The following is a 23929-nucleotide window of genomic DNA, read 5'->3' as shown; positions in this document are numbered from 1 at the left end:
GCTTAGATTTTCCAGTGAAGGAAGATCACCACTGGAGTCCCAAACACATCTTCTGCTCAGCATGTATTTTTAATGATCCAGACAGAGGGAAACTGTTGCAGTGGCAGAATTTGCCAACAATACAAAACTATTCAGGCTAGAACATGAAGGTGTAAATTGCAAAGAGTGGCAGAAAGATGTCACGATAGTGAATGACTGGGTAATAATAGCATAAGAAATTTTTTTTAGGCAAATATAAAGAAAATTTAAAATGAAAACATATGGCCAAAATCCTAACATCACATGCTCAGCAGCTGACTGGGTTTCTCTGATTCTTAGCACTCAGTGATGAGGTCTTGGAATTTTACTTCATAGGCACATGGAAATATCAGGTCAATAGTCAGTAGTCCTCAAAGAACAAAGAAGTGGTTAGAAATTATTAGGAAAAATCCAAAAAAGCCCAATAATTGTTTTAGCTTATAAATCCATAGTGCACCTACGTTTTGAAGACTGTATGCAAGTTCTGTCCTCTCCTCCCCATTTCAGACAGGCTGTAGCATAACTGGAGGCAGTACAGAAGTGGGTGGCAAAGGTATTCAGAAATATGAAATCAGATTCCATCTCAGGGACAGTTAGAGAATCTAACACTGTAGCTTGGGAAAGCAAGAAGTGGGAAGGAGTGTGCTAAAGATGTAAAAAACCTTGAGTTCTTAACAAGCTGAATAGGAAATATTTACTCACTTTTTTCTTCTCGTGTAATAATTAGGAGATGTCGGGTAAAACAAGCAGGTAAGAGGCTCAATACAAGTCAAAGACAATTCCTGTATTTCATGTGTCCTGAATTAACTGTGTAATTCCTGTATTAACTGTATTAAATTTGATTTTAAATTGTGGAAGTTTATATTGGAAGCCACTAATTGAAAGTTTTCTTTCCATTTCTGTAGGGAAACATGACAGCAAAACCACTGTTTTCATGTAATATTGCAACAGCATTTCTGTCTTTAATTATTGCAAGTAAGTTTATTGGCTATGAAAGGTTTTGTTCTGAAACTTATTTTTTTTCACTCAAGTAATAAACTTTCTGTGAAAATGGCTGTATAAGTAAAATCTACGTGTATACCAGTGAGTTCTTTTAAACAGTTCCAAGAGTGGAGACCTCTAAAACATATGTGTTATTTCATGAAGTATCTTATCACAGAATCATTTAGGTTGGAAAGGAACTCTTGAGATCATGTAGTCCAACCTCACTGACAATACCCCAAGGTCAGCTAGAGCAGGTTGCCCAGTACTGTGTCCAGCTAGATTTTGAATATCTCTGCAAATGGAGACTCCATGACCTCTTTGGGCAACTTGTTCCAGTGTTTGATCACCCTTACAATAAAAAAGTCTTTTCTTGTGTTCAGATTGAATGTTTTGTGTTTCAGTTTGTGCTCATTGCCTCTTGTCCTCTCAGTGGGCAATGCTGGCAAAGTCTGTCTCTTTGTTCTTCGTTCCCTCCCATCAGGTATTTACACACATTGATAAGAATCCATTTCATCATGGTTAGGCTTTGCAAATGAAGATTTGGGAAAGGCTCTATCCACATTTGTTACAAGCACACTGGTGGCTAACACTCTTCAAGCCTTCTCTTCTCTAGGCTGAAGAGTCCCTGCACTTTCATTCTCTCCTCAAGTGAGAGATGCTCCTTTCCCTTAGTCACTTTTGTGGCTATGTTCTGGACTCTCTCCAGTTAGTTCAAATCTAGCAGGTCCTAATGCACTCCAGGACACTGTTAGCCTTTTTTTGCCATGAGAGGGAGCATTGATGGCTCATGATCAGTTTGTGGTCCACCAAGACCCAAATGTTCTCTGAAGATCTGCTTTCCAGCTGAATGGTCTCTAGCATGTGCTAGAGACACTATTCCAGACTATTAACACTTAGTGGCAGAAAAGTGTTATCAGTTCTTGTGGCCACAGCATTTCATAACCATCACAGTTATTGTGGGGCATTCAATACAGATATCTGAGTAATTCAAGGTTTGGATAAGTAATTTGGAAAAGATTTATGGTAAGGTGATGCAAACTGTGGATGACACAAAATTATCCTTTGATGGTTAAAACTGATGTTCACTATGAAGAGGGTGTCTGGATATCAAATGTTTTAGTGATAGAATGTTGGTAAGTAAATCGAGTTGGATGTGAAGAGGCATGGAAGGGTCATGCACCTATAGGGGAAGCATGTGTACTGTATGTGTGTGATGTGAGCATAAAGTTAATTGATAACCACCTGGGAAAATGCTGCTTTGATGTCTCTGGATGCTCTTTGGAATCATTAATTGTCATCAGTGGTGAGCAGAAAAGCAGAATTTTTGGAAAGCAGCAGAGTAGAAAGCAGAAAGCTTCATTATGCTACTCTGTTACCCCATGGTAAATGAGTACCTTGAACCCTTCAGTTCTGGTCATTCCATCTCAGAAAGATCATTTCAAAAAAAGTAAAGAGATGAGTGACAGTGTCATCTGACATGGGATGGCTTTCATATGAGAAGTCACTAAGTGAAGGAGGTAAAGAAAAGAAACTCTGAGGTAAAGAAACAACTAAGGCAAGATGGGATGAATATCTATAAAATTGTAAATACCATAGACTAGGCAGATGAGAGAAAAATTACCATTCCTTATAACAAGAAACGCATGATACCCGGAGAAATTATAAAAGCGAGTGAATGGTTTTTAATGCAGAACATAAGAGGAAAGAAAGGGGCTGAAAGCAAAGTATTACTGTATTTGTTGTATTCTCCACTCTTACACATTTGGCACTGGTTGTTATCAGTGCCAGGATTTTGGGCTAGACAGACACCTGCATGACTCTGTGGCAGTTCTTATACTCTAACAAAGCAAGGAAATTTAAGTAAATATAATAGGGACTCAGGAATGGGACCATGGTATCCAGAGTTGGTCCCTTTTTGTCATATTGCAAAAAGAAACTCCAAAAACCGTAAGCCGAACTCATGGTATTGCTCTTTTCCTGTATGAGTCTGTTTGTGTCAGAAGAAAAGAAAATGAGCTCATTGGTGATTGCAGTAATTCCTCTCTAAAATTCATAAAATGAAGGGTGAGTTGAAATTTCCGTTGTAAACCTAATGTTTGTGCAACACGATCTTTAACTTCACTGTCCTCTTAGGACATTTGGCTATCAAAAGCATAGTCTGTTTTGAAGAATTACTTTGACTACAGTTACAAATAAAGGCCTTAAATGTGAAATTTGTGTGCATGTGCGTGTTTGTGTATATGCACATGAAACACACTGGGGAAAAACATGTACTTTAGTAGTTTGCATCTGAAGTTAAACATGCAAGTCTGCTGCAAACAAAGACATTCTACTGAGTGTAAATTTTGCATTCAAGAAACAGTATTTCATTTCAGTGGCACAACTGTATCTCTATACCACTGGGTAGTACTCTCAGCTGTAAAGATAAGGAATTAAAATTGTATTTTAGTAGTTGACTTGAGAATGGAGGTGAAAACTCCAATTAACTTCATAAATGTAATCGGGAAATAAGTTCAGTATATTCTTGTAGAGTGTTTGAGTTTTTCTTTAATATTTATCTCTTTCTTTTAGAGAAATGTGAAACCTACGATGCAATGTTGGGGCAAATTCTTGTGCCTGACGGGCAACCTCTTGCTGTTAACTGTTCACCGGAAAAGAGCTTGAAAAGTGGAAGCTACAACTTAACGTGGTATAAAGTTGGTAACCAGACAGCTGTGCCTAGAGACAAACTGTCTAGAGTGCATCAGCAGAAGAATTTAATTTGGTTTCTTCCTGCAATGTTAGAAGATTCTGGAGACTATGAATGTGTCATAAGGTAAAAATAAAAAAAAAATTACATTTTTAGAGAACTGAGTTTCAAAGTGAGTAACTTTTAGAAAGCAAGTCAAATTTTGAGAGTAAGAGAAATACTAATAAAGAAGAGATAGTGCATTCACAAAAACTAACTTAGACTGGGGAAATTAAGTCTCGTTTTGGGTTCTCCTTCCTTATAGGCAAAAGTAAATCTATTAAAGAAACTCTAAACTTCTTGTCTTCTCTTTCTTCTCCAAAAAGAATGTTGTATATTTTTGAGTTGCAAAATGTGCCAAATAGGTTAATTTAATTATGTTCTGTTAATTGCAGGAATTTGACAAGCTGGAAGAAAATGTGTACAAAAGTAACAGTTTTTGAGAAGATTGATGGTTTATGCTTAAATGAAAAATTTGCTGTAGAGGAGGTGATATTCACATCATCATCTGCAAAGGTTGTGTGTCCACACTTGGATTATTTCAGGAATGAGAAGGATATTCAACCTGTTCGTTGGTATAAGGTGAGAATGTGATGATTTTTACTGCCTCATAGCTGTCCGTTATTTAAAATAAAAATCACTGATCTTCGAAAATTGGAGCAGAAAAACTAAAGATTTATTGTAAAAGGGAGATAAAATTATTTAAAAAAAAACTGCAAGAGGATTAAGACTTTTTATCTTTAAAGGTGCATCGGGTTTTTTTATTAAGGGGGTAGAAATTCAGCTTAGATGTAGGAGCGGCATTGACCCACGTATCCACCAGGGGGCATTTGATTACCTGCCAGCGAAACACACTCGTAAGTTTATTGGAAACAGATTTAGTGTGAGATATCCATTATGTGCTCAATATTATTCTATTAAATTGTTATATTTCATGTGGTTCACATCCATTTAAAGGCTCTTTCTGTTACAAGAGTGTAGTGCCTTCTGTGGAATTCCTGCCTCAGGCCCATGCAGTCCAAATGGTACCAGTAGTATTTAGGTTCGTTAAAAAATTAAGTGTAATTATTGAGTGATTCTTAATGGATGAATACTTCTACAAATCCTGACGCTTGCATTTTACTTTCTTATTTCTCTAATATTGAAAGTTGTTTTCCAAAGGAAATGAACTGGGGTATCTTTGAATTAAAAACTCAGCTGAAATGAAGCAGCCAGTGCTTTTTATTCCACTGCCCTTGCCCTTCCTCAGCCTCTGCAAGGCATCCATCCCAATGCTGTGGTCCACTGAAACTTCAGATTGTATTAAAGAGAGACAAACCATGGAAATATACAGTGATATGAATTAACAGAGTTCTCTATACATTTTTAGGACTGCCAGCTGCTGGAAGGGAAAAGATTTGCCTTCTCAAACAGTGATCTTATAATTTTCAATGTGACTGTACATGATCAAGGAAACTATACATGTGAAACAACATGTAACTACAATGGAAAACAATATAACATTTCACGAGATGTCAGTCTGATTGTAGAAGGTAAGTAAATAATTTCACTGTGTTTGTGTTCATAGACTAAAGCAGAAAGACCTAATCTGTGGATAGACATGCTTAGGGCTACTGGTTTTCACCTAAATGTGAAGGAAATAAATGCTGACTGAGGGTATTTATACTTTGTCTGTTGTTGATACCATGTTGAAGATTCATTCTCCTGTTCAAAGTTGCAGTATATCAAAGCTCTGCTGCCCAGACCAGCTGGCAAAGTCCCTAAACAGATGCTCTGTAAGGCTTGGTGGTGCAATATTTTCTACTGTAGCCTCTATCCTGCCCATCTTACTTCTTTGTCTTTTACATTATTCTCTTAATGCAAGAGCAATGAACTAAACCAGCCCAAATAATGGCAGAATCTTTACTCTGTGTGTACTGTCTGTTTCCTTCAAACCTTTGTCTCTTTTGCTTTTGGTTTTAAGCTGCTCAGCACAAGAACTTCTCATCTCTGATATTGTATGTGTAGCTCAGTAAACCCTGATTTATGTCGGGGGTCACCAGCACAACAAAAAAATATAAAAGATGGTGTAGGTGTAAAATATGAAATCCTTTGCTAGCACAGCATCATGAGATTGGCAATGGATCACTGAAAAGACTGTGCTATACCAAGGTAAGCAATACAAGTACTGTTTTTATATTTCAGCTAATGAAAAACATTTTAAGGTTTACTAATATATTGTATTACCATTTAGTGGTCTCTTTTTGTGCTTGCCTGTTTTGTCTGTGTGCGGATAATCACATACGTATGTATGTATATAAGTGTGTGTGAACATATGGTGGGAATATGTATCATATTTATATATCTGCGTGATATGAATAAACAAAATCTGAGGAACATAAGGTTGGATCAAATGAAATGATCATTCTGGTCTTAAAAGCTGGTCCTAGAACTTCTCTCAGTGGAATTTCGGCTTCTACGACTGAGTAGAAATAAAATCATATCACTCCTTTGCCATATGTGACTGAAGGTAGCTCAGTAGTTTTTAAAGACTCCAGCTGAGCAAGTTTATACTAAAATATAATTCAAACAATAATGCAGACCCCGTTTTCAGAATGGAAGGGAAGGATATATTTGGGACAATCGTGTACTTTGCTAGGGGACTCAAATGAGATGCTTTATGATTTATGTTTGTTAATTTGTACACTTGGAGAGTGTCATATATGTAGTCTTAATTGTAAATATCTAAAAGGGGGTCACTGGTATTGTTCTACCTTATAGATAAGGCTGTGGGAAGAAATTTAAGGCCTTTCACTGGAGTATAAAAATTAAATTTCCCCCTTAGAATAGTAGAAGTCTAAAATAGATGAACTGCGGTCTACAAGTTCTTGGCTCCAGTTTGTATCTGTGGGATGCTGGGTGACAGACTATCCAGACTGTAGAGCAGCAGATATTTGCCCATACTCTTCTCAGCACCTGTGCATGCAATACTACAGAATTTTTGTGGCATGGAATAGCCAGTCCACCATGAGTGTGTGGAGATTTGAGGCATACATTTTGGAAGAGACAGAGTGAAGAACAGCTTAGCTTCAAGTCAGAAGTAATGACTACCTGAGATATGATACTTTAAGTACTGAGTGATGTTTGTTATAAAATTGCTGACAGCCTTGTCTGTAGAACAGACTGAAACTGCCCTAAAGGTTTTCTGAAAAGCACGTTTTTTCTTTTGGTTAGTGAGCCAACCAAAAAAGCCTCCAGAAATATCTTACCCAAGAAACAACTCTATTGAAGTGGAACTTGGTAAGTAGTTTTCTCTATGAGAAAGTATGAATTTGTATAATAGTGAAAATTTATACTCAAGGAGTGCCCTATTATGTGTTTTCTTGCTTTTGTCTTTTAGAAAAAAACCCAAAAAACTAGTTCAGTAACCAGCTCAATTTCTCTTTGTTGATCTCCCAAAGGAGGAATGTTGAGGGGTGAGAGGGAAACAAATGAGGTGTGTTGCTTACAAAGTCCTAGGGAAATTTCTCAGATGCCAAGAAAATTGTAGGGAACCCAAGTGATTATCTGTCACATCTGTTGCTTTCCGTGACTCTGGAAGAGATTCTAAGAACAGATCTATCTCAAATCTTCAAACAAAGTGATGCCCCAGGGGAAGACATCTTCCTGGATTCAGCCTTTTCCATCCTACCATTCTCTTTCTGGATCTGCAGATCACTGACTATATAGACCCTCTGTTAGAGTAACTTTTCTGAAAGGGTTTGGTATCATCCTTAGCTGGTCTGTGTGGGAATCAGTGAACAATTCCCACACTGATATACAATTAGAGAACTGTAGAGACTTTAATTAGGCTATGGAAATTAACTCTTTATTTTGTAACACAATTTTATAGGCTCACAGGTTACAGTGGATTGCAATACAACAGGTGCTGATGGGTATGAAGTGTTTTGGACAGGCAACGGTGTGTATATTGATGTATTTTATATGAGCAGAATTTTTGCAAGTCCCTATGAGTAAGTATATTTTCAGACCAGAAAATACTGTGTTGGCAACCAAAGTGGAACTTTCTCCCTTTGGCATTAAAATATTAATCAACATTTCCCCCTTGCTTTAAATAGCATTCTTTTTAAAAACTCTAATGCTTGCCTTCCCCAATTCACTTCCTGCTTTGAAATAAAAACTTGAAACATAGGAGGCACATGGACTTCACGTGAGATTGTGCTTTTTTTGGTCATTGTAAAAAATCTGTCTTAATTTCCAAACTTGGAAAAAAGTGTTTTGTTACAATCTCATACTTTTAATACAGTAATGCAAGCTCTGACCTGGCAGAGACCTCTTTTAGTTGGATCAGGCATGTCCAGGTACATTATCTCCAGACTCTCTCTTTTTTCTGTGTTCTCCTTTCCCTTCATATCTGCCTCTGTGAAAGGTCACAAGAGGACAAACCTGTGCTTTACAGGAGAAATTGAGATTTCCAGGTTTAAGAGCCTTGAGTTAGAGAAATGTAACAGAAATCAGCTGAAGAGCTAAGGGAAGACTTCATTGGGGGCATTTGTACTGAAGCTTAGATGAGTGAGAAAAGGAAGACATTTCCAGTGATGAGTTGGGTTTTGGGAGGACTTGAACCAAGCAAAGCATGAGAAGGGCAAGAGAGAGACAATGTGATGGTGAAAAGCAGGTTAAATGGAGTTAGTTAGCAGAGAAGAAATTATACCTGACTGGAAAAGCAACTTAAATTGGAGCAAGAGGCAATCTGAAGTTTTCTTAGATATTAGAGGTTGGGAATTAAAAATTGCAGGTTTTTTATCAGCCCTTATCTCATGGTGGTTCTGTGAATAAAAAATGTGGTAATTTTTGTAAATTCTCAAGCACTATCTATGACCAAGAAACTGATGAAGGAATGAGAATGATATCTTCAAAGTAAGAATATAGTTGTGAGAAAAAAGTAGTCATCATAAAACAAAGGGAGAAATAAAGGGCTGAATTATTTGGGTGCTCACAAGGAGAAAACACTGCATAAAAGTAATATATTATACTGTCATAAAGAATTGTAATGCCATAAAAATTGGGTCATACTGCAGAGGCACATGGTTACTGAATTGATATTGTAAAAGCAATGTTATTTTTTTACTTCCTAGAGCTTAAATTGTCATCTTTACAACCATTAGTATTTTGCATTAGTGATGTTGATTTATTCATTCCTGTTACAGTGTTCAAATTACTGTAACATTTTGCTTAGAAAGTGATTCATGTGGTCCTTTATATGCCCTTTATGGTATGTTTTATTTTGCATTTTAAATGATAACTAGACTATGTTTTCAGGAAAGAAAGTGGACTTGTTAGTTAATTTTACATTTGAGGTCTACAATTAACAAGGTAGTGGTATCCCACATTTTGCTGGTGGTTAAAAGTTTGTTTAGTTCACACATCAGTCACACATCACAGTACACAATTAACTGAAAGTTAGTATGAATGGTTTTATGCCCTTGTACAATGTATGGGGGATAATCTGGGTCTCTTAATGGTGCAACCTGACACAACCAGCTGTTACAAGTCTGTTCTGATCCATGAGGTGAAGTACCGTTTAGACTCCAGTCCCTGTAGCTGGAATCACACTGTGAATTGGTGGTGTCTGCTGCATGTCACCACCTTTGATGTCCTCCTTGTCCCAGAGCTGCTGACCACAAGGTGATGCCTTGTTCCAGGGCCTCTTTCTGTGTCATATCCCATTGTGGAATCTCTCTGTCCATCTACTCTTACAGGGGTAGAGAAGTCTATAACAATGGTTTGCTTAGGTTTCTAAGGTATATTTTTGTCCTTTAAACTATAGAAACCTTATATTCCTTTGGGGAAACCCAGCTCCAGATAAGGTAAAGTCTTGGTGTCTTGATGTTTTCCAACACATATGCTAAATGTCTGACTGTTCGGGTTTCTTTCATGTAATGCAATTGCTCATCTGTTGTGAAGTGTGGCTGACGTTTGCAGAAGGAAATAATCATTGTTGTGCTGCGGATATTAGAGATGAAGCTATTCCAGAAAGGGCTGTGGTTTATGGTTCTATTTGTCACCTTTTTGACAGGGAAGAAACTTCTAACGATGGACGCCCTATGCATTCTGTGAAGCTAATAATTTCAGAAGTGACTAGTGAAGATTATGAACAACCATTTGTCTGTCAAGCTTCAAATGCCTTTGGGCAGGTTGCATCTTATATTATATTAAAGCACAGAGGTAAGAAATATTTATCTTTGAGGTCTGTGATTGTGTTTACTTCCCCAGAAGGTGTTTTGATACCAAATTCTTGTGTATCATTTCAATAGAAGACAGGTGCATTACAGTTTGCAGTACACATGCATGTGCCTGTGCATAGGGAAAGAATCACCGTAGTAGTGTATTTATCATTATTTAAAAAAACCAGGTAAATAGAAATGAAAAATAATGTGAATAATATTAATATCATAATATGAATAATAAATATGAATAAAATAAATGAATAATATTCAAATTTGTATTGCATTTGTGTGAAAGATCAGGTCTGGACAAATTCAACATTTAAAAAGCAATATCCTTATATTTTTGTGCAGTTCCTGACATACAAAGATGGCTGACTGGAGGGCTTGTCTCTTTGTTAATTTTAACATTTATTATTTTAATAATCTACAAGACTTTCAAGATTGATTTGGTGCTTTGGTACCGTAATTCTGTCTGTGCCCTTACAAGTAAGGAAGGTATGTGAATGTGACCAGGTATGTGAGTGTAATTATCCTACTGATTTTTTTCACTTGCCATTGCTTCTGAGCAAAAATGGGATTATTTTGTAGAATGTATGTTGACCTTTCATGAGGAATTTTCAGATACACACAAAGACATTTTTGGGGGGCATTTTTTCAGTCATATGGGTAAAATATATAATGCTTGAGGTAATAAAAGCTGTAATATTTGAGACAGTCATGGTGAGATAGGCCAAAAAGAATTATACGCCATTCCCAAATTAGCATCGTTTTTTTTGCTTTTCTGTAGCTTCTTTATATGGTCACTCTGATGATGAACAATAGGTGTCAGCAGAGCTACATCCTGTAAACTAACTGTTTAAAGATGTGCATTAAATATCTACTTTGAAAATTAGACTAGTTTCTCAGAGATTAATTTCGATGGGGTTTTTTTTGTTTTGTTTTGCAATATCTCCCTTTTACCCACACTTTCCTTCTAAATCCTGTAAGTTATGATGTTTACATGCCAAAGAGAAAATTTGCTACTAGTTCTGTGTTCTTCTAATTCTGTGATTCTTCTTATACGTTTTTGTTTGCTGTACTGTAGACAAATACACTAAGTATGAAAAATTTGAAATAAGCACAACATCATAGGTATTTTTTGTATCAGCGCTCAGAATTAGTCTGTCTGGAGTTCCCCATAGCTTGAAAGTGAATGGATTACATACATTGATGTAGTTAATGTTTACTCATGGCTGTCGTAAATGTTTTCACAGAAAAGTAATTTCAACTTCTGGTCAAAAGTTCAGTTTTTCTGGAACACTTAAATGGAGTTCTAATTTAAAAAAAAAAAGTAACTTGATGAGTTAAATCTGATTTTGGTTTGTTTACTTCAGTGCTGCTCACTGTGCAGTTTTAACTGTCAAGACTTCATCTGCCTTCTCACCTTTTCTTCTATGTGCCTTTTCCCCACAGAATTATTACAAAAAAAATTGTCATTTTTCCATCCTCTCTTATGGTTAGTCAGAAGTGGAGATAACTGCTGTTGAAATTACTTTAGGAGACGTGGTGAAGAAAGTCCTGTAGGAGGGCATTTTTTAATGTCCTGACACCTCTGGGGTTGGGAGTTCCTTCGTGCAGGCCCCAAGACTGGCATCCAGCTCCACTTCTGTCTCCTCCCTTCCCATGATGGGAAAGGAAGTCAGATTCTGATCATCTTTCTTTGGATTTGTAGAGCATTTTAGTAATTTGAAGTTACTCTGTCAGATAGGTGAAATCAGCCCCCCATTATTATTTTTAAACACACCAAAATGGAACTTTGCAATAAAGGCATTTCAGTTTTAGTTTTTTAATAGAAATGTTTGTGTTTGTTTTAGATGGGAAAACTTATGATGCATATGTCCTGTATGCAAAAAGCAGTGAAGGCAAAAGTTTCTATTGTCTGGAGACCTTTGTTCGTAGAATACTCCCAGATGTTTTAGAAAAACAATGTGGATATAATCTCTTCATATTTGGAAGAGATGATTTACCTGGAGAAGGTATGCTTTAATTAGTAGAGTTAAAGTTGTCTTTTGGGACATTGTTCTCAGGTTCGAAGTTTATCTATGCAATTAAAACCTACATCTTTTGAAAAGAAAGCTGTATTTGTTTATTTTTTAATCGATAATTTGTCCAGTAGACAATTTATTTCTTTTTCTTTTTTTTTTCCTTACTGAAAATTTTGTTCCAGTGTTATGAGGGTCTGCACTTTCTTTTTATTGATGAACAAATTAGGATTCAACAGCATTAATAATATTGTTGAGGTTTTTTGAATGATAACTCCTACTAGGGGCTGAAGAAAACTAATTTTTTGTCAGCTATGTCATACAGTGGATCATGAATCATGAATGACAGCGTGAAGATCTTAAACCTATCAGTTCTCTGAGCTTCACATATGTGTAATTTTAAAACTAAGAAGTATATTACATCAGTTGTAAAGTTTCTATGGAAACTTTGATCATTCTTTTATTACTTACAGCTGTAGTCAGTGTTGCTGATGAAACCCTTAAGCAAAGCAGAAGACTGATAATTATTTTGGGATCAGAAACATCTAGTTGCTGCCTGCTAGAAGACACCTCTGAACAACAGCTAGCTATGTATAATGCACTCATTCGTGATGGGATTCAAGTGATTCTTATAGAAATGGATGAAATACAGGACTACACAAGCATGCCAGAATCAATCAGATACATTAAGCAAAAACATGGAGCTATCCAATGGAAAGGTGACTTCTCAGAAAAATCATGTTCAGCAAATACAAGATTCTGGAAAAAAGTGCGCTATCAAATGCCATTCAGGAAAAAGGTATCTTATTCTGAAGTGTATTTATTGCCATTAACTTCGAACAATTCTGCAGCAAAGGGGAGTTAAGAAGCGCCTATTAAAATAATACTGAGAAGGTAATTCTGAAATGTGATGTTTCTTGCACAAAGTCTTCATATTACAAACTAAATGTTTTGAGATGTAAAAAATAGTCATCCCTTCCTTAAATTACACCTTGAAAGAAAAACTCTGTGCAGCTTTATTTCTGTTCTGGATTTTTGACAGTGACCCAATTTGTTGTGTTAGCCTTCATTAGATACGAGAAGTAAATGTTATGGTGATGGTGGTACACAATTAAATAGTCACAGTCCCCATGAATGTTACATGAAGAAGCAGCTATGAGGTCCATTTTTAAAAATTGAAACTGCAGTTGATAAATTAAAAATCTGTTTCTATCATCAGAATTTTCGTAGTCTTTCTGTTTTTGTTACTTCTCCATGATTGTCTGACTTCCTCATTGCTGCAGGAAAGCCTGCACTGTGCAAGCCTTGAGGTCCCCTTCTGAGCAAAAGGCCTTATCCTTGTTTCTTTAAGGAGTTGGGGAAATACATGACATAGCAGGTATATTTAAAACTCACAACACTTAATGTGTTTCAGCTGAACCGTTGGTATCACGTGTGCTCAACAAATGGCTTTTTAGACATTTATTGAATAATTCTGTGATATCTGCTCTTTGTTTGTTTGTTTGTTTTTTTAAAAAAACTTAGTCTCTTGTAATGGTCAGCAAAACTGAAAATATTTCAGATTTTTGAAAACTGGAAGTTCTAGAATGTGCTGCTACTGAAAACCAGAAGTTCTCATTCTGTGTCTCTAACTATACACACAGAAATTTACTGAGAATCTATCAAAGGACTGTGCTTGGGCTGGGTTTCCTGCAGAGAGTGGAAAATGGCCAGTTCTGAAACATGACCAGATGGTAATGGCAAGAAATGGTATCTTGTCTAATTGTGAAAGGAAAAGTTAGAAGCATGTGCCTATATCAAACTGCTTGGAAGTAGCTTGGTATTTCTGGAGCCAATCCATTGTTTTGTGTGCATCACCATGAGAAAATGGCATGCTGCTTCCTTTTCAAGGTTGTCTGAAGCAGCAGGAGTTTTCATGGTCCAGCCTTGAAGAGCAGCATCTGAATACAAATATGAATTATCCTTGTTTTTTGTTGTTGTTGTTGTTGTTGTTGTTCTTTTCTGAAGTTAACTAGGTTCTTACATCATGTTTATTGCTAGGATAGCATCTGTCAGTTGGTTCTCAGAAGTATGTATACTATAGAATATATTCTTCATTGGGCTGTATTCATGGGAGAGAGAAAGCAAGATCCGGGAATGGAAATAGATATTCAGAGTGAAAGATTTGCAATAGCATTTCATGGTACCTTTTCCTTTGAAAATGTCTAGCAAATACTCCTTAGGAGCAGTTTCTCATTCTCCTTGATGTGGGGTTCACAACTGCATAATTTTCCATAGCCTTGACTGACTTGAGACTTGTTCTGAGTTGTCACCATGAGAATTGAGAACAGGATAGATCCATCAGATGAGGTACTGTTGTTATAGTAGATGTTGAATCAGTTTTCTATTTAAAAAATAAATTTAGGAATGTGGATAGTTTAGATAATCATTATTGCCAAATTTTTACATTGTGTTTAGACCTAGACTTGCTCAAGAAAGTTTTGAAAATTACATTTTCCTTCACAGATTTTTTTCATTTATGTTTAAAACCAGAACCCTCTTATTCTCCATGTTGAAGGGGAAAAGTAATAAAGAAAAGATGTTGAAACTGTGCTGGAGTTTTTTCAACTTTCTAATTCCATATGCTTTGAAATAGGATTTGCAGTACTACAGAAAAGTACATTGGTTTGCATGGAGTTTTGCTGGCATTTTTTATTTCTTCTGTGAATGTACTGTTACGATTTCTGCCCGCTTTTTTCATAGTTCTTTTCAGAGGTTTGCTACAATATTCAAGATAAGCATTTTCCCACTAAATGAGACTCCTAAAGACTCTTAATTGAAGACAGATGAGAGTCAGAATTTATTTACCTGATACTTTCCAACAACCACACTTAGTATAATTATGTAGACATTTTAGTGTTCTTGTGTGAAAGCGAGTGTGGGTTGAGATAAGAGCAATTTACTGGAGACAACAATGAGATAAGAAAACAAACAATATCAGCAACAATATTAATAACAAAAGGTATAAGATTAATAAATGATTTACATATAAAGCCCAAGACAATACCGATTGGCTCTTCCCACCATGTTTTCTCCCCACCGGAAGGAACGTCCTTCTCCTCAGAAGCCAGAGAGAGTCCCTTTCCCCTGCTCTGGCAATGATGTGAGGTGGTATCCAATAACATTAAGGTCCTGGCCACTTCCCCTCAGCCACGCCCCCTCCCAGCTGTTGAAAAAAATTAACCCTGTCCGAAAGCAGGACAGTTGTTTATACTGACAGCAAACACAGTCTGAATGGCATGTGGTGTGAGATACATTGAAAGCATTCTCTGCACAGTTTTTTACTTTTCAACCATAACCACACATTTCTTCTATTGGCTTGCTCCTGTCGAAATTTATTTGGTGCTCCAGATTGCCCCATCCCTTCCTTACCTTGTGATTAACTTGTCTCAAATTTTCTAATTCCACTGTATCTTTCCATCCATACTGTGAGAGTAGTGTTTTCTGGGAGACTTTCTTCCCCTCCTTTCATGATTTTCCTCCTATATCCCACGTTCTTACCTCTATGGTATCTAGTGCCAAAATATGGCCTGTTTCACGTCATGGTTTAACCCCAGCCAAGCACCACACAGCCACTTGCTCACTCCCCCACCAGTGGGACTGGAAAAGTAAAAGCTAGAAAAGTCGTGGGTTGAGATAAAGACAGTTTAATAGGGAAAGCAAAATCAAAGGAAAACAAAAAATTAATTCCCATGGACAGGCAGGTGTTCAGCCATCTTCAGGAAAGCAGGACCACATCATGCATAATGGTTACTTGGGAGGACAAACACCATCACTCCAAATATCCCCTGCTTCTTCTTTCTTCCCCCCACTTTATATACTGAGCATGATGTCATATAGTATGGAATATCACTTTTGTGACTTTGAGTCACCTGTACCTGTTCCTCATGCAACCCCCATCTTCTCACCAAAAAGCAGAATAGCCCTTGGCTCTGTGTAAGCACTGCTCAGCATTAACAAAAACATCTCTATATGATCAATCCTGTATTCAGGTCAAATCCAAAACATAGTCCCACACTAGCCACTGTGAAGAAAAACCAATCCAGCCAAAACCAGCACAACATCTGTGACTGTATTAGTTCATACATAGAGGCTTATGTGACTGGGAGAAACATGCTCTGAACCCAAACCCAGAATGAGCTCTTAGGACCTGGTAGAGTCAATGCAATAGCCCAAGACAGGACAGCCCTGCCTGACTTTTTTTTTTTTTTTCCCTTTAAAGTTACCTCTGTATTGCATCCTAGAAGGTAGAACAGTACAAAGGCAATTTTACATTTTCCCCTTTTCTTGGTACCTTGAGCTTCTGCTCAAGGGGGAAGCCCCTTCTGCCTTTTGTTCAGAGGCTATGGTAGCTCAACTAATATATCTCTTTTCATAGCTGCAATTAACTTTAGGATGAAGCAGGCAGAATATAGTTAATGTTTATTAAATCTGTGCTGAGGAGAGACTTTTTATCCTAGAAGTACTAAGGAAGTATTACATTGTAGAGCTTAGGAATACACATAAGTAAAATCAGTGGCTAGCAGCTTTACTCTGGGGTAGTTCCAAGTCCGTGGTTTATTCAGAGATGCTACAACGCATGAACACAGGAGCAACAGGATTTCCTCCTCTCATCCCTACACATTATTCTCAAAAGTAAAGGTAAAGCACACCACTCGATATGTATGCTTATTCTCTTTTAAGTTAGGATAATATTAATTGGTACGTGATACATTTGTTGAGTCAAACTGAACATTAGTCGCTAAAAGTGAGCTAGAAAGTAGTGCAAACCATTTGTTTCTCTGGTCCACTCTAAGATTCCTTCCCATGTTGAAATCGATTGAAAAAAAGGAGTCAGATGTCTGCTGGGCATCAGGGCGCACAGTTAAAAAGTACAGCCTGTGTGACTTCCTCTGACAGAGCACCTAGGTCACTGTGGCATTACAGCTGGAGTTAGAGCTTTGCTTGACCATGACAGTGTTTATCAGGAGTTACTACTTCACCATGAAGAAAGGTAGAAAACTCCCCAAGTCATTAAGGTGAATTTTCTGTTCCAAAAAGGTTGTTTTTGAATTGCTGCTCCAGATCAGGTGACTTAGATGTGTAAATTTTTCTGGTTCATTTTTGCAGCCAGCCACCCACTTGATCTTGCCCTATTTTTTTTTTTTTTGGAGCACAGCAGTGACTGTAATAGGAGAGGCATTTTGAACGCTGTCTCATTAGTTTTTTTCTTTCTTTTTCATTAAGCAGTTTCCGTAATTGGCTTTATTTCTATTGGCAATTATTAAAATCCATGTTCTCTCTTTCCCTTATCTCACTTGCTATGTGTATCAGGGGGGTGCTTCCTTTTTCTACATTGTTTAGGGTAACGCACCCCAGTGCTGCCTCATCACTCCTCTAATCTCTAATGCTGATTTGATTTTTTCCATTTTCCTGCTCAGTTTATCTGTCCCCTGAAAGATGTGAAAGGAACAAGTCCTTAAGAAGGTATTTGTTTGTTTTCTGTTTGTTTGGGTCTTTCCCAAATATGCATAACAACTATTTCTTGTGTGCCATGGAGTCAGATGACTTGGACAAGCAGTTGGATTTGGAAAGAAATTCAAGCTATCTACTCTTATCCTACCTCTCACTCCTAGGGAAGTACACTCAGACTTTATCAACTAGGTCTGTACTTTTAGGTAAGGTGTGACACAACTACATCATTTCAAATGAAGCATAGCAGAAATGGCAGGGAAATGCATCTTTAGGACCCTGAGATTAGCTCAGCTGGTTAGAGCATGGTCCTAATAAAATCAAGGTTGCAGGTTCAGTCAAAGTATGGGCCTTTCACTTAAGAGTTGGACTTCATGATCCTTGTGGGTCCCTTCCAACTCAGCATATTTTGTGATTCTGTATAAAAACGTTACTGACATATAAAGGAGTTTATAAATTCACCCACTTCTGAAATGATGAATAAGCAGAGTATTTGAGAGTTGCAAAAAAATAAGATTCATCTGTGCCTTCAAAACAGAAAAAATGTCTGGCAATTAACTCCCCTACATATTGCAGGAACAAAAAGGGAAAAAGCTAAAGAGGTGTCTGGACAGGGACACTCACAGTGGGAAAGAAATTTTGTGCCATATGTCCCCCTTCCATCTGTGTATGCTCTCTTCTGGGTCATGACATCTGGTTCTGCTTGATATCTGGCTCTGATTCCTGTATTTTTAAAGTAAACAGGACTTGGTTCTCCTCAGAGACTGAAGAGAATAGACCACATGCTGACTTTTAAAAGAAAAGCCAAGTTTTTCACAAAAACATGTCTCCTCATCCTAGATCTGAAGGGCTTGGTACACGTATGCGTTTAAATGAGCCAAGGATGTGCCAGCACCATCTGCTGTGAATTTTAAAAAAACCTGCTAACTTTGGCATGTTTGACATTTTTGGAATGTTGGGCCATAAAGTTATTGGGTACCTAAATTAGGAGATGAATTGGCTTATTATTAAGGAAAGGATCACGTCCAAGAGAGCAGATAACTGAGGATGGGAAAAGATCAGTTGTCCCAGGATAAGGGTTCATGATCTGCCATAGGAAGTGGCTGTGGGTATCCTGAAACCCTGGAGCCATGAACCAGCCACAACAGCCTTGCTCTGTGCAATGCCTCCACCTAGTGATGCCTGAGACTGAAGCTTTCCCCTTCTGAAAAACGTCACACTGTTTACATAAGATCACATGAAGTTCTGCTGCTAATAATAACAAGCCACAACATTAAAAAAAAAAAAGCAAGCACACCAAGAGGGAGTCAAAGAAAGAAGATACTCTGATGACAGCAGTTCTGAATTATTCTGTAATTATTATTTTTAGTGCTTTTCCCATCCTTTGTAGGAACTAGCAGTGAATTTAGTGGAAAATGAGATTTTTGTCCTTTAAATCTGTATATCTGTTAATTCAGTGTCTCAGAGTTAACTGGGAAATGGGGAGAAGTTGTTCTCTGTAGACACAGCATATGTCAATTAGATGTGACTGAGCAACACTTCCCATTGGTTATTCCAGGAAAAAGACCGTGAATGGAGTCTGCTTCATCTGGGATCTGCATTCCAACAGATCTGCTGTGCGTGATGGCTGCAGGATCATTAACAGCCATGTGCTCCCCAGGCAACTGAGAGTTCCATAGCTCACTTGACATGGCGAAGAATGGAGAATTTGTGCCACAACTTTCCTGGAAAGCACTGACCAGTTCTCCTGGCTCTGACAATTTGGGTGTTCAATTTCACAGGCAGTGTCTCTGCTATCTGAAATGATCAGTTCTCAATCCCCAGTTGTCAATCATTGCCTTGGGTGGTGTGGTCAGGCCCCAAGGGACCTTGCAAACTGCCTTTCTCCATGGTATGTAGTGCGCTTTTCCCCTCCCTTTTTTTTCAGTTAATCTAAAGCCATATGGTTTATCAGTTGAAGGGAATTTGCAAAATGAAAGTGATTGGGAGGTTTTAAAGTCTATTTAGAACCTTTTTCAAAATCTCTAGGGAGCAAAATTTTGTACTTGGATTAATGTTCATTTGAATATTAATATTTTTATTAAAAATAATAACATTACAATTAATTTTAACATTGTTAACATTGTTAACATTGGTATTAATAATAAATGCAGCCAAAGCAGAAATTCTGTTATGGTTATGGCTCAGGCAAAGTGATTCTGAGCTCCAGAACTAATGGTGAAGATGAGACTGCAGAAAGTGATTAAAGCAATTAGCACAAGATGGTTGGGACAGAGCAGTTCATAATCAGTAGTTCTCAGTAGCAGTTGATTTTGTAGCGAGTGCTATGATACACTTGAAGTGTTACAGTAGTACATACATTAAAATACATGAAGGTCCTCTGATGACTGAAGGGTCCCAGAGCAGCCCCAGGCATGCTTCATGCGTAGACCCTCAAATGTACAGTGCTGCCAAAGCTGAAATTTTCCGCTCCAGCTGTGGGAGGCAATGAGCAGTCGGTGGTATCTTGGGGGAGGTTGGGATTTATAGAAGAGAAGTGTAGGAGGCGTGTTCCAGGGGTGCAGGGGGACGTACCGAGGGCATAGAAGCCAGGGACATGTGCCGAGACAGATGACCTCATTGGTCACAAGGTCACATGGTTTCAGGGGATAACAGGGAGCACCAAGTTTGAATAAAGCCTCTTTGATTTCCACCTCATCGGACAGAGGTCTGCATTTCTTTATCATATAAAGACACCCACACTACAGCGAAGGGCTTAGTGGGTTTGGTGAGGCTTCAGGAATCTGTGAGTCAGGCCATGCACTTGTTTCTCTTCTTCTTCAGTCTATCTCTCTTCCTTGAAACCCACCAAAAAAGGCTGCCTTTTGCTCACCTCATGCTCACACAACTGCTTCTTGCAAAAAACAACCTCCTTACTAGTATGCTTACACTTTTGCGTTACAACAGGTCCTAGCTGGAATTGATCTAGAACACTTGAGAAGCGAGTCACTACATATATTTCTGTCAAGGATGTGAATAATACAGGATGGTGTCTATTGCCATTTATGTTGTAGGTGGATAGTCTGAGATGATCTTTTATAGGAAATAAAATGAGAATTCTTGCTTATATTGTAATGGGAGTTGAATCAAAGCATGTACTTTGCAAAAGAAAACATGTCATTTTTAAAAGTAACCATATGACTTCTTCTTTGGTAGCTAAATACCATTTCAACTGTGTAAGAGGCTAATTGAAAAAAAAAATAAAATTCCTGTCATGCTTTAAAAGTGTTTGGCCAATTTGAGCTAGACCAGGCAGCATTATGAAATCTCTGTGGCCTGGCCTGGCCTGAGGAAGAAAGGGGAAGGTGAGGAGGAATAAAGACAGAAGCACCACACATAATTACTGATTAATATCATATGAAGTATTTTAAGCTACTTGTGGCACATGTGAAGCAGCAAAGTGCCATTTTATCTTTGTACATACCTCTCTCTAACCACAAATGTGCTTAATATGGACATATTCACTGCTTTTGGCTAGATTTCTCTTTGCAGATAACTCAAATCAGCTTGACGATCTTTTTTAGATTTCCTGAGCAAGGCCACCTCCTGGATCACCATGTTCCTTTCACAAGCCCCAGCGTTGTGGAAGTTCCCTTGCCTTAGATGTAGAGTGGATTTTTTCTTCCACTAAAAGCTCCTGGTTTGTTGTCAACAAAGTATTCTCAAGCAGTGAGTACAGAGTCCTTTTGAGGGGAGCTGTGGAGGCAGTTATTTTTTACCTCAACTGAAAAACTGCACCTGTATTTCGTAAAGGAGGGCAGGTTATACCCCCCTGCAGGTGATCATAAATGCCTCGGGGAAGAAAACAAGGCTTTTGATGTGTGATGAAGTATGGTTACTGTGAGGCCCCATGTTTCTTTGGCTAGGGGCTTGTAAGGGCTGGAGGGAGACATGCTGGCTGCAATAGCTCCAGCTGACCAATTCCTTGGGCCAAGAGCTGTCTCACAGCCGAAGGACCCAGTTTGCTTTCAAGGGCTGATGGGAAAAAATAGAGGAACAACAAACACTGGAGAAAAGCATGCACTTCTCTGCAGTCAGGCCAGCAGTTAACTGAGCCAGGCATTCTGTCTTCAGCAGTGGTGAAAGGAGTTGCTGAAAATCTGACTGGTATCTCGACAGCTGCTCCAAGCTGTGGGGTGGCTCTCCAATTGCAGAGGCAACCAGGTTGGTTGCTGCTACCTTCTCATCTCTGCACTGCCCAGATTCAGTGCGCTTCAGCTTCTGGCAGGATGCTCTGTTGTTGCTGGAAAAGGGTGACATTTCTGAGTGCTGAGGTGGACATTGAAAGTGAAGCATTCCTTGCTCTGGTGCTGCACCTGCATGGACAGCCTCCCAAGAGTGCTGGCTCCAGCTGCACCTCTCATAGCTGTCAGCTCAAGCTGGCTTGGCTCCCATGCCATAGTCACTTCTGTGCTTTGACCATCCTGTAGGCTGCTGATGCAGTGTTTGAGGTCTAATTCTGGGTCTGTCATCCTTAGAGCTTCCTCACGTATACTGCCTCAAGACAAAGGAGTGGAACCAACAGTAGGCAGGCCCTAAAAGGAGCCCAGCCTGTAGACCAGACATGCTCCCATGTACAACTTCTCTCCTGTTGCTTGATCCAGCCTTATCAAGCTCTATCTTTGATTGTAGAGACACCTTGTGCTGGCAGGTTAATGGATTTTGTCCTCACTTGCTGTTAGCTAAGATTAACTGGAGTGTTTTAATGTCACAAATTCCAGAATGCAGTGGTGGTTGAACAAAAGTGAGTGACATTGTCATATAAACACTCTTGAAGATCTTGGAGTGCTCTGAGCTAATGGTGTGTTTTGGTCTCCCTTCTACCTATTTGCCAGCATACACTATCAGGAGCTGTGCACCTTTGCTGCTGCTGGGCCATGGCTAATTCAGACTACATGGATTTTATCTCCAGCACTCAAGATGTGAAATCTGAGCTCCACTGAAACCCTGGGATCAGGGTAGCATTCTGGTGTCTTAACCCTGAAGTTTCTTTAGTATTTTGTTTCCTTTTCCTCTCTGTAGCAGCAAACAAATCCCGAAGTGAAAAATGTTAGGATTTGTGTAGCTTGTTTGGCCTGTGTTGTTCCAGTATTTCATGGCCTTTTGCCACTGCCAGTAGCTATAGTGTCCAACAAAGTTGTGTATTTACAGTGAGATGCTTTTATCATGCTAAGTCAGCAAACATTTAGACTTGGGCATGCTGTTGACTTCCTTTCTTGAGAGTGAAAAAGAAGTTTTTGTGCTTTCTGCGAAGTCTGTTGCTATTGGTGGGAAAGAAAGCCGCTGGGGTGAAGTATCAGAACCCAAACTCTGTTCTGTAAGCCTTGAAAACCACAAAGAGTAGTGTCTATTTCCATTAAGATATAATAATAATAAATTGGTCTATTTTTATTGCATAACACAATTAAACACATCCCCACCAGAGCTGTCTTTCCTTATTAAGGTGACTTGGAACGCTGGGAGTTATTAAAACAATCAACCTTCTCTTGAAGAAAACATCACTCTTCATTGGTTCTTGGTTAACAAACACTCAACAGGAAGTTACCAGAGAAATGTCTTCAGGCATCATGCTGGTGCAGCCATCCAATGCCGCTGGATATCAGGAGACTTGTGACACTTTTTTTGATATCTTCTATCATGGTCTGACAGGTGCTTAATCACTGTCCTCACTAGTTTGGACAGTTGTCCTCACTAGTTTGGACAGTCCTTCTCCTTCTGTCGGTCCACACCCACTCAAGTCTGTCCTTTCTGTTGTGCCAGCACAGCTGCCTGTCCAAGAAACCGGCCCAAGAACCAAAACAGCTGAAAAAGAACTGCTTTTGTTGTTCTTCTTGGCTAGTTAGTTCTTAGGTAGGTCTGTTTCCTGAACTCTCTGCCATCTAGGAAAACAAAATAATTCTTTTCTGGCACAGGGGAGCCAGGGAAGGCGAGAGTGGATGTTTAAGGTGGTGTTGGATGCACTGCTCCTAAAGCACAGACTTGGCAGGGCTAAGCAGTTGATGGTCTGTATTCTTGTGGCTATACCATTTCTAACAGTCAAGTATTGTCCTTTGGAACTCCCTCTGTAGATTGCAGTACCATGTCAGGAATACAGTGAGATAATGTTTCTCTTCTCTGGCCACCTGTTTGGGTTTTAAGGATTCTTATCTACACATTGCATCTGATGGACTTTCAGTTGCCCTGGTCAAGGGGTTGAGCAAAAAAAGTCATATCCCATACTAAGTAGCATAGTCTCACACGCCAGCTTCAGATGGGGGGTATTTTCTTCAATCAACACAACTTTTCTCATGTTTTTTACCCATTCCTTTCTCTTGCTTCAGCACAATCTCAGTTCTGGCCATTCAGGATGTTAGAGAGAAAAGTATGATGGATCTTCAAGAAAGAGGCAGCAGCCCTGTAACTCCTTCACAGAGGACATTGCACAAGGAGGAAGTCCACAT

At 38.6% G+C, this 23929-nt stretch overlaps 1 protein-coding gene across 1 annotated transcript; it reads left to right on the top strand.

Moving 5' to 3' along the window:
- Positions 1-748: 748 nt before the first annotated feature.
- On the top strand, positions 749-13307 carry LOC108498982 (interleukin-1 receptor-like 2). The gene is made up of 10 exons (XM_017818345.1): positions 749-755; positions 3574-3817; positions 4126-4312; positions 5100-5262; positions 6944-7009; positions 7602-7722; positions 9789-9937; positions 10291-10434; positions 11793-11954; positions 12434-13307. The coding sequence occupies exons 1-10, from the start codon at positions 749-751 to the stop codon at positions 12823-12825; spliced, it is 1635 nt and encodes a 544-aa protein (XP_017673834.1). The 3' UTR covers positions 12826-13307.
- The last annotated feature ends 10622 nt before the right edge of the window (positions 13308-23929 follow it).

Source organism: Lepidothrix coronata, unplaced genomic scaffold (genome assembly GCF_001604755.1).
Source record: "Lepidothrix coronata isolate B3197 unplaced genomic scaffold, Lepidothrix_coronata-1.0 Scaffold68, whole genome shotgun sequence".
NCBI classification, from domain to species: Eukaryota; Metazoa; Chordata; class Aves; order Passeriformes; family Pipridae; genus Lepidothrix; species Lepidothrix coronata.
Note: the sequence above shows the minus strand (reverse complement) of the source record. Positions and strands in the feature narration are given on the sequence as shown.

Excerpts from the sequence above, each read along its gene's own strand:
- LOC108498982 (XM_017818345.1), top strand. Across the intron at positions 7,723-9,788 it reads ATTTTTGCAAGTCCCTATGA|GGAAGAAACTTCTAACGATG; the intron begins GTAAGTATATTT and ends CCTTTTTGACAG. Across the intron at positions 11,955-12,433 it reads AGATGATTTACCTGGAGAAG|CTGTAGTCAGTGTTGCTGAT; the intron begins GTATGCTTTAAT and ends TATTACTTACAG.